The sequence below is a fragment of the Salvia hispanica genome, chromosome 4 (genome assembly GCF_023119035.1).
Source record: "Salvia hispanica cultivar TCC Black 2014 chromosome 4, UniMelb_Shisp_WGS_1.0, whole genome shotgun sequence".
Classification (NCBI taxonomy): Eukaryota; Viridiplantae; Streptophyta; class Magnoliopsida; order Lamiales; family Lamiaceae; genus Salvia; species Salvia hispanica.
This window is the reverse complement of record NC_062968.1, coordinates 27,477,008-27,495,196: the sequence shown is the minus strand read 5'-3', so window position 1 is coordinate 27,495,196 and position 18,189 is coordinate 27,477,008. Positions and strand designations below refer to the sequence as shown.

Genomic DNA, 18,189 nt, shown 5'->3' with positions numbered 1-18,189 from the left:
TTAAAGCTCTGAGATTAGTGTTTTCAAATCACTCTCGCACACAGCTAGCTATTGCATTTAAACATTTGGGTATGGTGGGAGCTGAAATGACCAAATTGCCCCTGGTTGTTCGTCGATTTATGGCACGGCGTGGTCAGGCTCGATCTATATACATAAATAGTCTAGCGATGTAGATCGGTGTAATATAGCTTCAATTGAGAGTTCATATTTAAAGATTGTGTGTAATTTGATTCTTGTTTGTTCGATCTTATTCAGTGTTTTTTTTTATTGTTGTCAGTTTAAATTACCGGAATGCATTGATTCTCGGTTGGTCGAAATAGTCTATTCAATAGAGTAGTGCAATTTTAATTGAGGTTCGTAGTTTAAAGATGTGTGTAATTCGATTTTCATTCATTCAATCTTATCAAATATTGTGTTATTAATGTCTGTTAATACAAATTCCTAATGTATGTGTAATTTAATTCTTGTTCGTTCAATTTCATATTGGTCTCTAATAAAACTTTGATAGAGATGTGTGTGATATGGAATATGGTTATAATCCTGATTTATTCAATGATTATGATGGATTATTTTGATAATCTCTTAATATGGCACAAAGAGTAGATATTATTTGGATTATTCACAATTAATTGGGGATTGATGCATATGAATATTTTCTTTTGGGAGGTCCATCCATCATTAGATTAGATTTAGGGGAAATTTTTTATTTTCAAATTATTGGATAGATTTGATTTGAGGTTCTTTTCATAATATTTTATTTTTGGGGGGTGGGGCCGAAACTGTTGACAATGAAAATGTGAAAGATTAACTAATAATGGGAATTAATGATATATTAATATTGGAGGGATTAATGGCTATGAATGATATAGGAAAATTAATAATGGGGCTGTAAAATTATGAAATGGATTTCCGTTTTAGTAGGTAAAATAAATGTCATAATCATATTCATTTTGATTTTTATGTTCAATTGTTCATTCACCCACACATTAATAACCCCAAATAATAATCGAGTTATCACATAAACTGTTCAATTATAGGCAATGAAAAATCATTTAGGGGTATTACATATGATCAATCTGTCAATTTCTATATCATAATTCTGATATTTTCTTCAATTGTCTAATACTATCATATTTTTAAACAATTACGTATGATGTGGCAGCCGGAAAATATTGTACGTAGACAAAATATTCAACTTTTAAACAACGTTATTAATATAACCTAATTAACCACGTCGTCGATTTGTATACATGTTGTCATGTACTAAAATTAGTCATGTTTTAAACATTATGGGATTAATCAAAAATTGATCAAACTTAATGATTTTTTTTCGATAATTTACCTTCAAAATTAACAAAAATAGCCTGAGTATTCAATCTCATTTGAATTCCCAATGACAGTAGTGAGATTAATTAAACTAGCTAAAATATGGTCCAAATAAAAGGATGATTGTGTAGTGAGTCTAGTGACATTATATTTGTACATCACTAAATCATGATAACAAGCAAACAAATGGGTAAAGACTGGAAAGCCTATTATAGGATTGAGAAATGGAATACTTATATTATTAAATTTCTAAAGATAGTGATGGATCCCAATAATTGGTTTTGACATTAACTGTGTGATGAGAAAATGCCAGACAGAAAGTGTGATGAAATTCAGTGATCATTGGTTTGAGATTTATTGACAAATACAAGAAAATTTTACATCTCTATTGGTTCACTATATTATTGAAAAATGTATAAAGGGCCAATATATATTGGTAGGCTTCACAAATTCTCAAATTATGGGGCCCAATTACATGTCTAATTTGCTAATTTTAACACATCAATATAATCATCTCATCCTTCTAGAAATGCATTTAAAGTAGTAGTAATTTTCTGACAGTTAATAATGAATTAGGCACCTGGTCTACTTCCTATATAATTAGGGACGTTCGATATTCATGCACCTCAATAAAATTTGAATCAAAAATTAATTTAAATTTATTAATCACCAAAAAACTTTGAATGGAGTACATGATTAACATTTTATTAAACCGATGTTTATGAAATTAATCAGAATTTAAATTGATGTACTAAATAATTGATTAATACTGTATTAGTAATTTATTGACATATTTAGTGAAAAAGGTAAAGAAACTCTTCAAATGCTATATATTATTATCAATAAAAATTTTGAATTCGGTACACGTCACTTCATTTTGATATGGAGTATTAATAGACTATAACATGATTTAAACATATAGAGAAATGTCGCATTCTCGTTGATAAAAACATGACTTGATTAATTAATTATCTGGATATATACATATCACGTTGCATGATGAATAAGTTTTTGTGTCACGTGTTTATCATATCGAATAAATTGATTGATAGCAAAAGAAAAAGTAGGAAATAGTGTTAGTAATTTGTGTCATCGTCAAGTTATACACGAGTGTTAAAATGCAAACTCTAATTATTGTACAAACTCCAAACTATAATATAAACCATTAGAAAATGTCAATAGATGATAAAAATATCAGCAACATAAAATGTCAACACAACATCAACCATTGACGCTGTGTTGACTTATTACTGATATTTTATCTTCTGTTGACAATTTTTAAATAGTCTAGATCATAGTTTGAAATTTGTATAATATATTTATAGTTTGTATTTGGTTACGTTCCTATGAGTCGAAGATACAGATATGGATTCATGATTGATATCGCGTTATTGGTTTTCAACTTGATTGAATCTTGCAAATGATTTAATTTGGATCTACTACCAAATACTACTATTCTAATGCTATTATATATTATATTTTTATTTTACAAACTAATGGAAATTTAATAGTATCAAACCTTGTTTAATACATGTGACTATGTCACTTCAATTCCACAAAGAACATATTCTCCATAACAAAAAATTGGGCCACCATCTAATTAATATGTGACATGTTTAGTTTCTCCAACAGCCCATTGGACATTGCATGTGAACAAATGAGAGTCAAATTTTATTTGAATGCTATAATTATAATATCTAAATTAGCTCTATATAAGACAACTTCATTGTGATTTCATTAGACCTATATGACTACTTTTAGATATTTTTGTTCTAAGTGATGTGGAAAAAAAAAAATCAAAATATGCAACAATAAAATCATATACTCACCTAAATATTGAGTCATGTTTTAATTTAAATACCCAATGTCCATTTAAAGCCTGTGGCCCAAATTTTGAGCAAATGCTATTGTTGAACAAAATCAATTATTTAATTTTATTGGATAGAATAAATATAGGCCCGGATGAATTTGGAAATTAAAAACCAAAAAGGACTCACTATAATTGAATTTGTACGTATGTATCAGAACCACATTTACCATATAGAGAATAGGAATTATTTACAGCATTTATATTGTGAATTTATCACTTTGTTGAATGATTTCATGGTTTATGGCTCGAAGGCGGAAATTATTTCATTTTTACAATTTTCACGTCAAAATTCATAATGTCTCATAGCAAATTTATAATATTCCATCGAATTTTTTTTTTCATATCTTTTCCTCAAAACACAAAAAATTATTGGGAAATACTGTACTGTCACAGTGTCACATCCATATCACATTTGGCACCTCCCATATAAAGAATGATCACAATTATTAATTCAATTCATTAATATATGGGTAGTCTTTGCTACTACTAGGCCATCTTTAGAATAACCGCATTTAAGTGCGTGTAACATGTTTCAACAAAATAAAAAATTAATGTAATTAAATATTATAGTAAAGGATGAATATTGCATATAATGATAATACTTTACTTGTATAGAACACTAAATTCAAATTCAATATTGTGCAATTCACAACACTAATTTTGGTGACATTGTTGCCAAAAGAAAGTCAATATGAGTTTGTAAATTTAAAGGCCAAAAGCTAAATTTGAGGTGTGATGACTTTGGAAGCAATCAAAGGATAAAATTTCCAATTATATGATATAATATAATAAATAAAATAATGAAAATCTCAACGAAATTGATTCTACAAGTTAAATGAGCTCTTTTGCTATAAAGCCATGCCTCACGTTGCGTTACTTCCTCTCCTCCATTTTCATTCCCCAAAATCCTTTACTTCTATTCCACTTTATCCTAAACTTATTTTACTAATTTTACCAAAAAAATAAAAACATGAAATTTGATATATAGAAGACTCAAATCGAAGAACGGTGAGTAAGACTCCAATTGCAACACAATAGTGCAATAAAATCAAGTAGAATACAATTGGTTATAAAATATCAAGAAAACCACCCAAAGTATATAATAAGCCAGCTTACAAAATTGTCTTGATTATAATGTAATTTTCATGTGTTTACGTTAAAGTTTAATCATATACTAAGCATAATCTAATTCTATTTATTCTAAATTTAATTCTAAGAAAACATGGCAACACGAATTTTCAGCTAAAGGATTCGTATATCTAAATGCCAAAATAAATTTATAAATGTTATGGTAACTTTGAACGATTAATTTTAGTGAGAATATCAAATCAATGGCTCAAATCCCTCATTGTTAATTTATAGATTCAGTCTGCTAATTAAATCACAACTTAGAATAGATTAAAATACACTTCCATTTAAATTGAAGTGTCTTAAAATTTTAGCTTGATTTATGTGTCACTCTGTCAAATGCCATAAATATATGCCAACTCATAATAATTCATGTATGATCCTTTTCGGATTTACTACTATATTACATTAAATGACACCAATAATCTCACTGGACATAATTTGTCAATAGTATGAATGTATGATGCTTCAATTTGAATTTCTTGCTGGTTTATAATAACAAACCAATATGAGCTTTAAATGTGAATTATAGACACAATAACATTTTTAGTATCACTATTGTTGAGACCAGCTGTAAATGATTACTTTAGTTTTATTTTTGTTGCTCTATCATTTGGATTATTTATTTATTTATTAAACCAGCTATTTAAACATTTTCTGAAACCATTTCTTTTGTTATTTACTCATAGCACGTACAATTAATTCAAACTATAATGCTTAATTAATAAATACTTTTCCCCTAGTATATAGTTCTGTTGCACACCTTTTCTTAACATTACTTAGAAATTCAGTGATCATTTATCTTAAACATTTATCAAATTTGATTACGTGAACTTCTAAATAACACTATTCTGTATGTTTTACTAAAAATTTTAGTATTGGGATCTTAACAAAGTCAACTACATGGTACATTTATTCCATAGGATAATCATCTAAGCAGTAGTAGTATTTTAAATGAAAGATTTTTAATTACAAACATTCCCATCAACAATTAGTCCATCAGTAACATTAACATGCATTAAAAATTTAAAACCCAATACTCCTATTAACCAACTCAACTCAACAAAAGTTCAATAAAAACTCAAGATTCAGTTAAAAGAAGTAAAAATATAAAATTCATCCACCCCTACTCATTAATAAACTAGCAACTACCCCAAATTCAAATTAACTAATGCAATTATTATTCATTTCCATATATGTGACTCCTTCTATTATATTGCTTAGCATTTTATCTCGCAACATTAATATATTGCATCACTATATATCCACATCATCAACCAAAATTTTACAAAATCGTATGATTAAATTAATCCAATAGAAAAAATGCCACCAAGAAGATGAAAAATCAAGAATTAAAAACCGTTTCAATCTCTAACTGTAATTATTCCCAACAGAAAAACAGAAACAAACTAAATTATAAAGAATTCAAAAAATTAAACAATCTTTTCACATAAATCCATATTTCAATTACATAAAATCATAAAAATCCCTTTCCTCAACCATTAACTTATACACAAAAAATGAATATCTATGCATGCATGCACAATCTCTCCCAAAACCCTAATTTCCACCGGAGATCAATCGATCGGCCATTTTCATCTCTCCCACGGCATTTTGATCCCGAATTCCGACTCGATTCCGAACCACCGGATCGTCAAATCCTTCAACGCCTCGTCCCGCACCTCGCAGAACTTCTCCGGCCACCCAGCCGGCTCAACCGGAGAAAACCCTAGGCCCGGGGTCCGGTCGTTCGACTTAGGGTTCATCTTCTGCGTCCAATCGAGCACGTAAGCCGACACGCGCCGCCGGAATTTGGCCTTGAACTCCGGCCACGCCTGGTATTTGTAGTGATTCACCACCATCGCCGTCGTGTTCAGTCTCCTGGTTTTGAATCCTTCTTTCAGGTAGAAATGGTGGATCGCGTTCATTAGCGAGGCGTCGACGGCGCTCAGCCGCACCACCGATTTGTGCCGATTCTCGAGGCGGCGGCGGCAGTCGTAGCCGTAGATTACCCCCAAAACCGGGTGGATTTTCTGCTCCGACGGTCCGAATTCGCGGCAATTGATGCTGATTTGGCCTAATTTGTCAGGTGAATTTTCGATTCCGAGCTGGAGAAGCTCCGGCGACGGCGACGTGAGGTTGTTCCAGGACGGCGAGTAGACGAATTCGTCGACGTCGATGTAGATCATCCAGGTACAAGCCTCCGAAGCGTAGATCGCGCTGTGCGAGAACCCTGCCTCCTGCGTCTTCGGCCACCGCCAATTGTACGCCGCGACGTCGAATCCGTCGTCGGCGAGCTCCGCCACCGTTTTCGCTAGATCGTCGTCGCTGCCGTTGTCGTAGAGGAGGAATTTCTCGACGCCGATTTTGGCGTGGTACAACACCCACTCCTTGAGGTACTTGGTCACATCGTAAACCATCGTCGAGGCGCAAAGTAGCGACTTCCCGCCGTGGGAGGCTAACCTGCGCGGGGGAGTGTAGTACGCCACGGAGGGGACCACCCGATTTTCCGCTACTATTTCTAAGGAGACTCTCACTAATTCCGTTTCCGCGCCAACGGAGTTAACGGCCGTTATGTTCGGCCGTCCGCAGCGGAACACTTCCTGCTTGGAGTGAGTGACGGCGGTTCTGACGCCGTCAGCGGCGGAGGAGGAAAAAAACACGCAGCGGAACTCGATCGGTTTCCGATTTGCGCCCTGCCGCGTGTGGATCCCCTTCACGAACAATACGACGTCGGATTCCGTCGTTAAGGAGTCGTACACGAGATTCGACCACAGCGGCAGCGGCGGAGGAGACGACGGAGCAGTCGCCGGCAATTTCCGCAGTGATAAAATCGGCTGTCGAAAAGGCGATCTCCGGCGAGCTCGGATTGGGAATAGGCAGGTGAAGGTGCCTCGATCGGGGTAGGGGAGCATGCCGGAGAATTTGGCCGGAGAGATCTCGCCTGTGTGGAATACGCAGGAGTAGGCGGTGAGATCCGGCGGCGGAGGGGTTTCCGGCGTGAGGATGACGAGGACCTGCCAGTCGTGGACGAGGACGGCGGTGGAGGGGAGTGATCGGCGGTGGAAGGGGGATTTGGCTGCGGAGAAGGAGACGATTGCGGCGGAGGAGAATGTTGAAACGGCGCCGTTGAGGTAGTGGTAGAGAGAGGCCAAGAAGAAGACCGTAACGACGACGTATACAAAACTCGCTCTAAGGCTTTTTTTCCGAGCCATCAATATTTTAGATGAGAGTGAAACAGAGATTACACTTAATATATATACATATTTTAAGTTGAAAATTGTGTTCAAAGCTTTCTAAGTGTTGAATTTAAGATGATTAATACGATCAGGGTTGAATAATTATAATATTATCACAAGAAAAAAAAGAGATTGGTTTTGAATTTGTCTGAAAATTATTTTCGTTAACATTTCAAGCGGAGGCATAGGATCCACAAACTATGCAAATTCATGGTTAAAATAGAATGAAATTTTATTTTTTTTGTGTTTTTAGAAAAATACAATTTATACGAAACGATGATAATTGTTTAACATATGTAACTGAATATAGTAATTAAATTCAACATTATACAGTACACTACTACACAAGTAAATTCGATTTATTATTCCAAAAGACGTGGCCATGATGAATGTATGTTGAATGCATTTTAAAATGGTAATAAATCTAATCAACTAATCGTCACGATTGTATTGATTAAATTTAGAAACTTTTCTAACAAATTTTTACCCATGTATACAGGTTCCTCGTTAAATCTATATATTTAAGGAAAATGTATGTATATATGTCAAGAGAATATTGTTTATATTTGTATAATATTATTATGTTAAATTTGACCACACATATTCCGCGCAGTACATACAATTAACAATAGCATGCATCATAATTTAATAATCATTTAATAAATTGTTAGTGCTATTATTTTTTTATGAATATTTATTAAATAATATTGTTTGGGAAACCATAATTTTGGTATAGTGTTGGGATCAGTCAAAATCTTGAAAATGGAAGAGATCGACAATATAGTCCATACTGTTCTCCTCTTCGAGATTTATATATTTATTTTATTAAAAATCACAATATTGTTGCAAATTAAATGATTTCTTTCCTTTAAACAAATAGTTTCCACTTTTAATTGATTGTAGTGAATATAATTTATTCCACTAAAATATCATACTAATACCAGAATTATAATCAATTCTCTCTCATATTTCATCAAAAATATTCAGCAACCATTAATTATTATTTCCTGATTTATATATGAAAAATATATTGAACACTAGGGGAGTGATCAATTGCTAAGTTTCTTAAGTTGCTAACTTGCTAACTCATCAACGTAGTGTATTAAAAATGTCAACACAATGACATTAAAATGTCAACACATAATTTTGTTGAACTTCAATATAATATGTTGATATTATGTGTTGATATTTTGATGTCACTGAGTTGACATTTTTAATACACTGTATTGATGAGTTAGCAGAGTTAACAATTTAAATAGTTAACAATATAACACACCCACCTTTACTAATAATGAACTCCAAAACACTGAAAATAATAAAACCCAGTAAATAAAAACAAAAGTTTTATTATATAAATATAGATATATTATTATTCATCCCCTCTAACTTAAATGGGTAAATATATTTCCCTTCTGCCCAATGATCAACCCTTTGAATTACACTAATAACCCTGTAGTTTTTTAATCAAGCAATAGAAAAAAAACATACAAAACCATTTACAAACACTCTCCTACACACAACTAAGCAGCAGCATCATCACTTCTTATTCCCATAGTCAGAAAATTTTAGCTCCTTTTTTTCTTCTTCTCTTCTAATTCAGTTCCAAAAATGGGGAAAAACATCAATGTTCAGAGCTGCAATGCTAAATCTGGCTTCTTCTGCTTCTGATACTGCTGAGGTGAGCCTATCTGCAAGCTGGAACTTGGCGAGCCGACCGCGGGCGCAGCAGCAAGGCTCTGGCCGTGCTGGCCCGGGAGGGCTGGCCAAGATGTCGTGCCATACGTCCACATCCCGCCTTCCTGCTGCGGAAAGGCCGCCAGCATGGGGTTTATGGTCTGATTAGGGAACTGAAATCCTGAGAAGCCGGGTACCGTCTGCTGCAGAATGGGGTTTATGGCCTGAGGAGGGAACTGAAGCCCTTCCATCGCCAGCCTCGCCGTCTGTTGGTTGTATCCGAATCCGTTTCTCTGAGGCTGTGGTTGAGTCTGAAGCTGATAGAATTGGTTCTGCTGGACTGGTGGGAACGGCGTCTTCCATGGAGAGGCGTCGCTTCCTTGCTGGACTGGTGGGAACGGCGTCTTCCATGGAGAGACGTCGCTTCCTTGCTGGACTGGTGGGAACGGCGTCTTCCATGGAGAGACGTTGCCTTGCTGGACGGTCGAGAGTGGCGTCTTCCATGGAGAGACGTTGCCTCCTTGCTGGACTGATGGGAATGGCGTCTTCCATGGGGAGACGTTGCCTTGCAAGCCTTGTTCGTTCTGGCTGTTGAGCCTCCTGACGGCCTCGACCATCTCTGCAGAAAGCCCGAATGTAGCAGAAGAGCTTAGCTCAGAGTCGGCAGCAGGGGTGTTTGAGAAAGACGGTGGCTGTGAAGACGATGCTCCCTCGTCAGCAACCCAGCCTGGGCCATATTCTGTCCCGGGAGGCAAGACGTAGTCTAACTTCTTCGATGCAACTTTCCAAGCAACAGGGCCAAGATCCTTAGCAAATCTGGCCAGGCTTCTCGCGTATGCAAAGGGCTCGTGCAAGCCCACCTGCACGTTCAAATGAGCGGTTAACAGATTAACACGAAATGAAGCAAATGTGCATGAATTAATATATGCAACGGAGCCACAAAAATTCTGCATCACACGTACCATCCCGAGTTGGTTCATATCTCCTGCAGAGTTAGTAAAAGCAGACGAGTTGTTATTCGAAGAAAGGGGACCGAATTGCCTATACGTCTCGCGCCTGTTCTCGTCAACGGCGATCTGTTTCTTACTGGATTTCATGTCAGCCCTTAAAATGGTTGCTGCAAATCAGAAACAAAGGTAGCATTTTTAAACCAATCTGCAACAGAATTGAGCAAATGCAGAATTTGATTGTTGCAAAGAAAGATGCAAATGCAAAAACCTGGAAATTCATTGTTCCAGTCGCCCGACAACTCAGAGTGATATTCGCTGTTTCTAGGCCGGTATGATGACACGTATGGGTCATTGGGCCGGTATCTAAACAATTCAGGTCCCTTTCTCAGATTGTAAGGATTAGATCCCGTTCCCTTGTCTTCCATGTTAGTAAGAGTTCCACCTGACGACGGGTCAGCACCAGCACGATCCAATGGGGATGTCTTTAGGCTGCTCTTGTTACTCGGGGGCCTGCCTCTACGCACAACCTTAGGCTGTGGTTGGACGTTGTCGCCTTCATGCCTCAGATTCTCAAAATCTCGCTTTGCAATTTCTTGCATCGAATGCGCCTAAAACAACATAGAAGCAGAATGATGGAAACCATAAAAGGAAGAAACAGAATGAAGGGGAACGCAATGAAGAACCTGTCGGTAGTAGACCGTGCCTGGAGCATTATACAGCATAGCATTCGAGCATATCAGAAACACATCAGCCTGGAATCAGAATTCAGAGAAACATGAGCAATTAGTTCGAAAACATGAAATCTAGCCAACAGAAAATCGAGTGGCGCGTCTGAAACGAAGCTATGGTGATACATACCGAACATAGAAGAAATACAAAAGTTAGGCAAATTTCATACATTTTCTCCACTGATCTAACAACAAACAATTAGGTAGACATCATCTTCCTTAAGAATTAGGTTCAAGCACCAAACAGTACTAGTTCTAATAGACAAGCTAGAATGTATCGACGAGAGCTAAACCAGTCCCATCCACACCAATCATTTCCCTTTCATTTTAAACCTATTCTTCGAATGCTCAAGAGATTACTATTATCATCAACTAGCCAAGCCTCACATGCTATGCAAATCCCAAACAGCACGAAAATCTACGGTCAAATACTCAAAAACTCTGAAATCGACCAGTGCTTCTTCAGCCAAAGACTCTTACAATGTCTATTTAATAACGAGGCTCAAACATGACTATGAATAACATGATAACACATCTTAGTCAGAGTAACAACTTAATATATATGGCTGCTGCGAAAATCAAGAAAAGGAGTTCCCTTGAAAAACATAGTATGAAAACAAGCAACTTAAACTCAGAAGCAACCTCAAGTTCTTCCAATTTCTTATAAGCTCCGCGATCAAGTTTCTTCCTCACTGTCCCAAAATCCATCGGTTTGTCAATCACGTCGAAATAATCAGGCAGCTGCAAATTAACTTCTCATTAGCTGCTGAACAACATATAAAATCACATCACCATTATCCTCATCAAATCTAGCTGTCAAATATACATATCATCACCTCGTCGATATCCACAGGCTCAGAAAATACCCCATACGTATCCTTCCTACACAAGTTTGCAACGGTAAACTGTTAAAACGGCCACCTCGGAAAAAAAAAATTGAAAAAAATCCAACAAACACGAGGTTATTGTAAAGAAAAAATACATACTTTTGAATCCTGTCAAGAATGACCTCCAACATCTTTTTGTCTGGCAAAGTTGGAGTGGGACCAGACTCCAATGGCGGCCCTATCCACAAATTAATAATTGTCAAATTAAGCCACAGATTATTCAATTCACACCATACAAATTTGTCCATTTGTTCAAAAATCAAGAAAATTAAGAACCATGTTGCTGAGTGTCCGTCGCTTTCACACCATTTTTCTCCTGCAGATAACAAATAGAATCATTAACTGCATCTCAAAATTCATTGAAATCATCAAGAATGAAAGGTAAGAGTGAAAATGGACAGCGAATCTGTAATAAATGAACACAACAAGCAGAAAAAATAAGTAACAAATTTACAACAGAGCAACAATCAACTGAAAGTAAAGACAAACTTTGAATCTTTTCCAAGACATAAAAATGGCTTTTTTAATCAACACACACGCACACACACAAACATTGATATCTCTAAATTCTACATACAAAGAATCCAGAAAATTAAGCTGAAAGAGATTAGCAACACAAAATACATAGAAAGAAAAAATCATCCAGGCAGTAAAGGAAACAAGTACAAAATAAATTCACCAACACAAAAGAAATAAATATCCTATTTTGTAGCAATAATTTAACAAAAAAAAAAAACGTAGACATAGATTTTGACCCAGTCAAATCACAGCTCACCGCTCTCTCTCTCTCTCTCTCTCAGATCTTCTCAAGTCAGAGCAAAGAAAAAGAAATAAAGATAAAATCTTTTTTTTTTTCGCGCGAAATCCCATAACCCCACATTCAAACAAACAGCTCAGAAACTCCCACCATTCAAATTCCTAAATTCCCCAAAACATAAAAAATCACACATTTTCAATAAGCAAAAAACTCTCCCCCAATCTCCCAATTCTCAAAATTGAGGGCGATTGAGGCCGGATTCCCCCACCTGAGCTGAATCAGACCCGCGATCGACGGCATTGACCTTCCGCTTCTTTGATTCGTGATCCTCGGGCGATTCCGGCGCTGAATGTGCGGAATCCTTCTGCTTCTGCTGGTGCTGCAGCTGATTTTGTTTGATTTTGGGGGTTTCCTTGTCGTCGGGGAGTTTTCCGACGAGCTTGACCTTCTTCTCCTTGCGCTCGTCGTCGTCGTCGTCGGAATCCCGCGGCGGAACATTGAAGTATTTAGGGTTCCGGCGATGGGATCGGCTGTAGGTGATTGGGGGAGAGCCGAGAATGATGGGATTGCGAGGTGAAAACAGCGGAATTTCGGAATTCAGAGGTCTCCCCATCCTCTTCTTCCGCTTCATTTCTGCAGTTTCTACCTCACTCATGGCTTTGGACTTTGGAGGGGACTCTTTTTTTTCAATTTTTCCTTTTTTTGAAAAAATAAAATCAATTTGGGCTATATTTTTTTCTTGTATTTTACTATATTTTGGGGTTTATTTAGTTGGGGGAAATAGCATGATATATATATGTAGAAAAATTGTTGGGGTTGTTTGGGGTCACGTGAGAGGTGTGTTTGGCACGTGTGGGGTGATAGGGAGGAATTTGAAAAATGAGCTCTCGAACGACGCCGTTTAGGCGTGAGACGACGTCGTGCTATGGATTCTGTAAAAAGTCGTTGGCGATAAGTTCGATGTGAGGAAATTGACAAAAAGGGGTTTTGAGTGTAGAGAGAGGCCGCTTTAGGGATTGGGTTGCGGATGAGTGTTGATAAGAATGAAGAGAGAAATCGACAAAGTGGGGATGGGTTTTGAAGTCCGGGTATTCCGTTGGAGATATAGTGCGTTCAACGTTGGCAATGACGATAGAGTTTTTGGAAAAGAAAGAAAGGGCGGAAAGTTTGATGAGAAAATGAAGAAAGCGCGTTGAAATTAGGTGACTGATTTTGAAAACTTTACGCAAGAGTTTAAATGCAGATGAATCGGATTGATAGAAAATCTCTTCACAGCGACATTGCTATTGATTATTTTTATTCTTTGCATCACGATGATAGATGCGCATTTATTATTTGGTTATTATAAAGCGATTTTGGTTCGCAAATGAGGTAAATTAAAATTATGTTTATTTTCCTGAAATTTAATTTTCTAAAATCTAAATAGACAAACTTTCAATTTGTCTAATTATTATCCTAAAAATTCATGTTAGAAATTGGAATAATGTGACAAATTAAATTTTATGTGGAAAAAAAATCAAAACGACGTTATATTGATATTATTATTTATTTAAATTTCATTTTAAAGAAAATGCCATGCTATTATTTCTTACATTTCACATCTCTCTTGTTCTGCATAGTCATTGTGCATTTGTGCCCATCTCTTCATCTAAATGGTTCAATCAAAATACTTAGGCGAACTAGTTGGATGAGCTATTCTGAAAATTTCAAAAATCGAAGATAAGGAAATGAAGCGGCATTTCCTATTTTATAAATAATTTTTTGTTTTAATTTGCTATATCACTTTCAATTTCTTCCCCGGTTTCTTTCAAGGGAAAATAAGATCGTGTTTATATACATGTACATTATTTTCTTTTAAAAATACATAGTGGTTTTTTGCCCAATCTTAAACTAATTTTATTATCATTATTATTATATCTAAAACTAATAAAAATGAATAGAATAAAATCAGCGCATAGATTAAAAACACAATAATAAAAATAACATAGATTAAACAATATTATAACTCAAAAAGAACACAATAGTCCCAAATTTATTCATAGCACCTAGATCAAGTCATGATTCAAAGGGCACTCTTCGTCGGTTTCCACCTCTTTCCATAGTTTCATCATCGACTCACAGGTCATGGCGTTGACGCTGGAATCCAATTCAACTTGAGCTGACTCGACCGGACCACTCGACGATTGGAAACTTTGTGGCTCATGGGATTCATGCAGGATGTCACATGTGTGCCACAACTCTTCTCCATAGGAGAGTTAAAGTAGTTGCCTGAGGCAGTGGTCTTCGTTCTCTTGGGGCCGCCTCCAGACTCAGCACCACCCGCAAACTTCAGATGCTCTTTGACAATGTCAAAGATCTTCTCGAACTTAAAGTCTTTTTTTTCTTCATCCAAAAACATCTTTAAAGCCCTGCCTCGAATGTCGTCCCAACTATGACCGCTCGCCCACATCCTCTGCACGATGTTTGCATATTTGGCCACCTCAACAGCCACCCGATCCCAATGTTTGTGCAGATGGTCCCACTCGCGCTCACAAGCCCATTTGGGCTTCATCTGGTTGTATCTCGCTTTGATTTCCGTCCATAATTGGCACACTTTTGGTTGGTGGCTACCCATCGTCTCCTTAGACACGTCGACATAGCATTGAGCCACCACAATCGTTTCTTCGAGAGTGTACCATTTCCCCTTCCCACGAGAATACACAACTAGCTCTGGCGCCACAGGAATAAACTCAAACTCTGAAATCTCGTAGTCCTCTACGTTGATTTTAGAGCTACACGCCTCATGGTTTTGTGGGAGTGTCGGTTGGTACCCGACTTGGTCCCACGGTGCTACATTGATGAAATCACATCCCAACGAAGCACAGTACGTAAACAAATCATCTTGACCTTCCGAGGTCATAGAATGCATTGGTAGACCACCAGGATTGTTATTCATTGCTAAAAAGTTTGAGATATTTTATAGAAAGAGGGATATAAAATGAAGCGAGGAATGAGGATATTTATAGGAAAAATGTAGTAGTATTAAAATGATAATAAAATTATATTGAAAATAAAAAATAAAAGGAAAATTCATTTTCAGCCAACGCAACTAGTGAGATATGGTGCCATTATTATTTTCCTTAATTGTATCCATATTCAATATTTAATTCAATTTTCCATTCTCCTTATATATTCATCTGCATTTAAGAATTAGTTATTAACTTATTACTATTCCAATTAAACAACTTCTGTCTTTTTTCTTCAAATCATCGGTGTCTAGTCAATCTTGACATGATATTATTACATCATAAATTTGAAATATCACACTGGGTGCTGCATAAAAACAAATAATAAATGTATTATTTCCTCCATCTGACCTTTTTTTTTTGTGTGGCACCGAAGTCAACTTTATTTTTTTATTAATGGAGGAGAATAGACCCACATATACTAATTGTTTTTACTAGTAGTATAATTTTAAGTTTTAACGCAACTTCAAGTATTTGTATTCTGAAATATTGAATTAATTTATATTTTTAAAAATTTCTTCTTAGTCTTACACTTGAGATTTCTAATAAATAGTTACAATAAAATATATTTAAATATGCATATTTATATAGGAATAAAATAAGAATATACTACTATTTTATGTAATTAAAAAATTATCTAATAAATATATATATGAATTAAAATTAAAACAATAAAATCTTATAAATAGATCGTACAAAAAAAAGGTAACCATTTTTAGTTTATATTCCCTCTGTCCCGACATAAGTGTGATTTGTTCATTTTTAGGATGTCTCAACCTAAATTATGCATTTACCTTTTTTGACAATAATTAATTCAATTCTATCTCATATCTTTATCTTCTTATCTCTTACATATTCTTTTTCTTTCTTAATTCTATTTTATTCTCTTTTTCTCTTTTCTACTTTATTATTCATACTTTAATTCGCTAAACACCATTATCTAAATTTATGTGCTAAAATAGAAACGACTCACTTAAGTTAGGACTTAGGACTTAGGACGGAGCGAGTAATATTTAATAACAAATTTAAAATGCATATGAAATTACATAAAATATACTCCCCCCATCCCCTAAAAATAGAAACTTTTGAAATAACACGGATTTTAATGCAAAATTGGTAAAGTAAGAAAATGATAAAAAGAAAAATGTGTTATTGGAAAATATGTCCCACCTCATTAGAGATAAATAAATTTCCTGAAAATGAAAGCTTTAATTTTTAGGGGACGGAATGGAACAAAAGGGAAAGAATTTCAATTTTTTGGTAACGGAGAGTATTAAAAAATAATTTTTCATGTAACACAGCTCAACCCGAGCCAGCTCAGTCAAACCCGTTTACAAAGTGGGTCTAAATTGGGTCCGTATATATAGAGAAGAAAAACTCAATCAATCCATCCGGTTCAGTCATGGACTTAGGCCGAGCTGGACCCCACGTTGTCTGGCTTGATCCGGGCCAGGGCCTGGTCATGTCGTCCCAGCCCACGTCTCATGCATAAAAGGCTCTAATGCTCTACAATGGGCCAGATTTATTAGGGGTTAGGGCCCAACACTAGTATATGAGGAGTAGGGGTGGCGAAACGGGTTGTCCGCGTGTACCTACACCGGACAAGTCGGGTACCCGTAGCCAATTTCAGCCAAATTTGTTGTCCCAATACCCGCCCCGCAACATATCGGGATTACCCGATACCCGTATCGGGTATCACGTACCCGACATTGCGGGTACCCGCACCCGACCCGCAAATAAATGTATGGGACATAAAATATTTGTTACTACTAATTAACTAAAATATAAAATTTAAAAACCTTGCCGACAATGTTTACTAATTAATTTACTTCATTAATTTTGATTGTAAGTTTGAATAGATCAGGAATAAAAGTGAGGGGAAATTCTATAGCTAGTTCCTGTGAGTTTTCAACTAAATATTCTTTGGAATATAAAAATGTTTCAAAAGATCTCTTAAAACACTTAGATTCCATATAGTATTAAATGATTGTATATAGCTAACACTAATAAAATCGGGACTAACGGGTATACCTGTCCTTTTGGGCCCAGACAGGGATCTATGGAAGGTTTTGGATATGGGCTCATCCAATTTACTTTTTACTAATTAAATTGAACCCACAATTTAATATAAGTTATAATTGGAATATTACGAGCAGCCACTACAGAAGTAATATTGAACTCTCCCCATCCAAATCCGAAATTACAAGTAATCCGGGTTTCCGTTTAACTTTCATTTCCCGTGCTTAAGATTAAAATGTCCATTAATTAATTAATGTCTGCTATTGACTTAATTAATTAACTTCTTATTAATTCCAAGAGTGGACTTAGCATGAAACGCTTATTTATTATTCATAGAGTAATCACACTCCAACTAGCTAGGTTCCGAATAATAAAACCTTGTTTCGCGCTCCTCTTGAGGACATTATCAAACGAGACTCAGCTCGCGCACGATTCAATATAATAGCAATCCTAGCACCGCTAGATATCGATCACCACTGCCCAATATATCAGGATAATTGGGTTACGAAAAACCCGCACCATTTGATAAGTCAAAGCAGTGCATAATCAATACCGTATCCTCAATGTTAACCTACATTGATTAAGAAATAAATATTTATCGTGGCT

At 35.8% G+C, this 18,189-nt stretch overlaps 2 protein-coding genes across 2 annotated transcripts; both read right to left on the bottom strand.

Moving 5' to 3' along the window:
• Positions 1–5,748: 5,748 nt before the first annotated feature.
• On the bottom strand, positions 5,749–7,539 carry LOC125224569 (glycosyltransferase family 92 protein At1g27200). Its single transcript, XM_048127987.1, has one exon. The coding sequence runs from the start codon at positions 7,537–7,539 to the stop codon at positions 5,920–5,922; it is 1,620 nt and encodes a 539-aa protein (XP_047983944.1). The 3' UTR covers positions 5,749–5,919.
• A 1,364-nt stretch (positions 7,540–8,903) lies between these two features.
• Positions 8,904–13,279, bottom strand: LOC125220138 (bromodomain-containing protein 9-like). Its single transcript, XM_048122275.1, has 9 exons — positions 12,828–13,279; positions 12,079–12,118; positions 11,902–11,980; positions 11,752–11,797; positions 11,558–11,656; positions 10,871–10,939; positions 10,456–10,795; positions 10,200–10,354; positions 8,904–10,097 (listed from the first exon to the last, which is right to left on the bottom strand). The coding sequence occupies exons 1-9, from the start codon at positions 13,212–13,214 to the stop codon at positions 9,192–9,194; spliced, it is 2,121 nt and encodes a 706-aa protein (XP_047978232.1). The 5' UTR covers positions 13,215–13,279; the 3' UTR covers positions 8,904–9,191.
• Between the last annotated feature and the right edge of the window lie 4,910 nt (positions 13,280–18,189).

What these genes read in the sequence shown, in the direction of transcription:
- LOC125224569 (XM_048127987.1), bottom strand. Translation starts at nt 7,539, where the DNA reads ATGGCTCGGAAAAAAAGCCTTAGAGCGAGTTTTGTATACGTCGTCGTT.
- LOC125220138 (XM_048122275.1), bottom strand. Translation starts at nt 13,214, where the DNA reads ATGAGTGAGGTAGAAACTGCAGAAATGAAGCGGAAGAAGAGGATGGGG. An exon ending in ATTCTTGACAGGATTCAAAA is followed by an intron (nt 11,798 to 11,901) that starts GTATGTATTTTT and finishes AAACTTGTGTAG; the next exon opens with GAAGGATACGTATGGGGTAT. An exon ending in ATATGAACCAACTCGGGATG is followed by an intron (nt 10,098 to 10,199) that starts GTACGTGTGATG and finishes TTGAACGTGCAG; the next exon opens with GTGGGCTTGCACGAGCCCTT.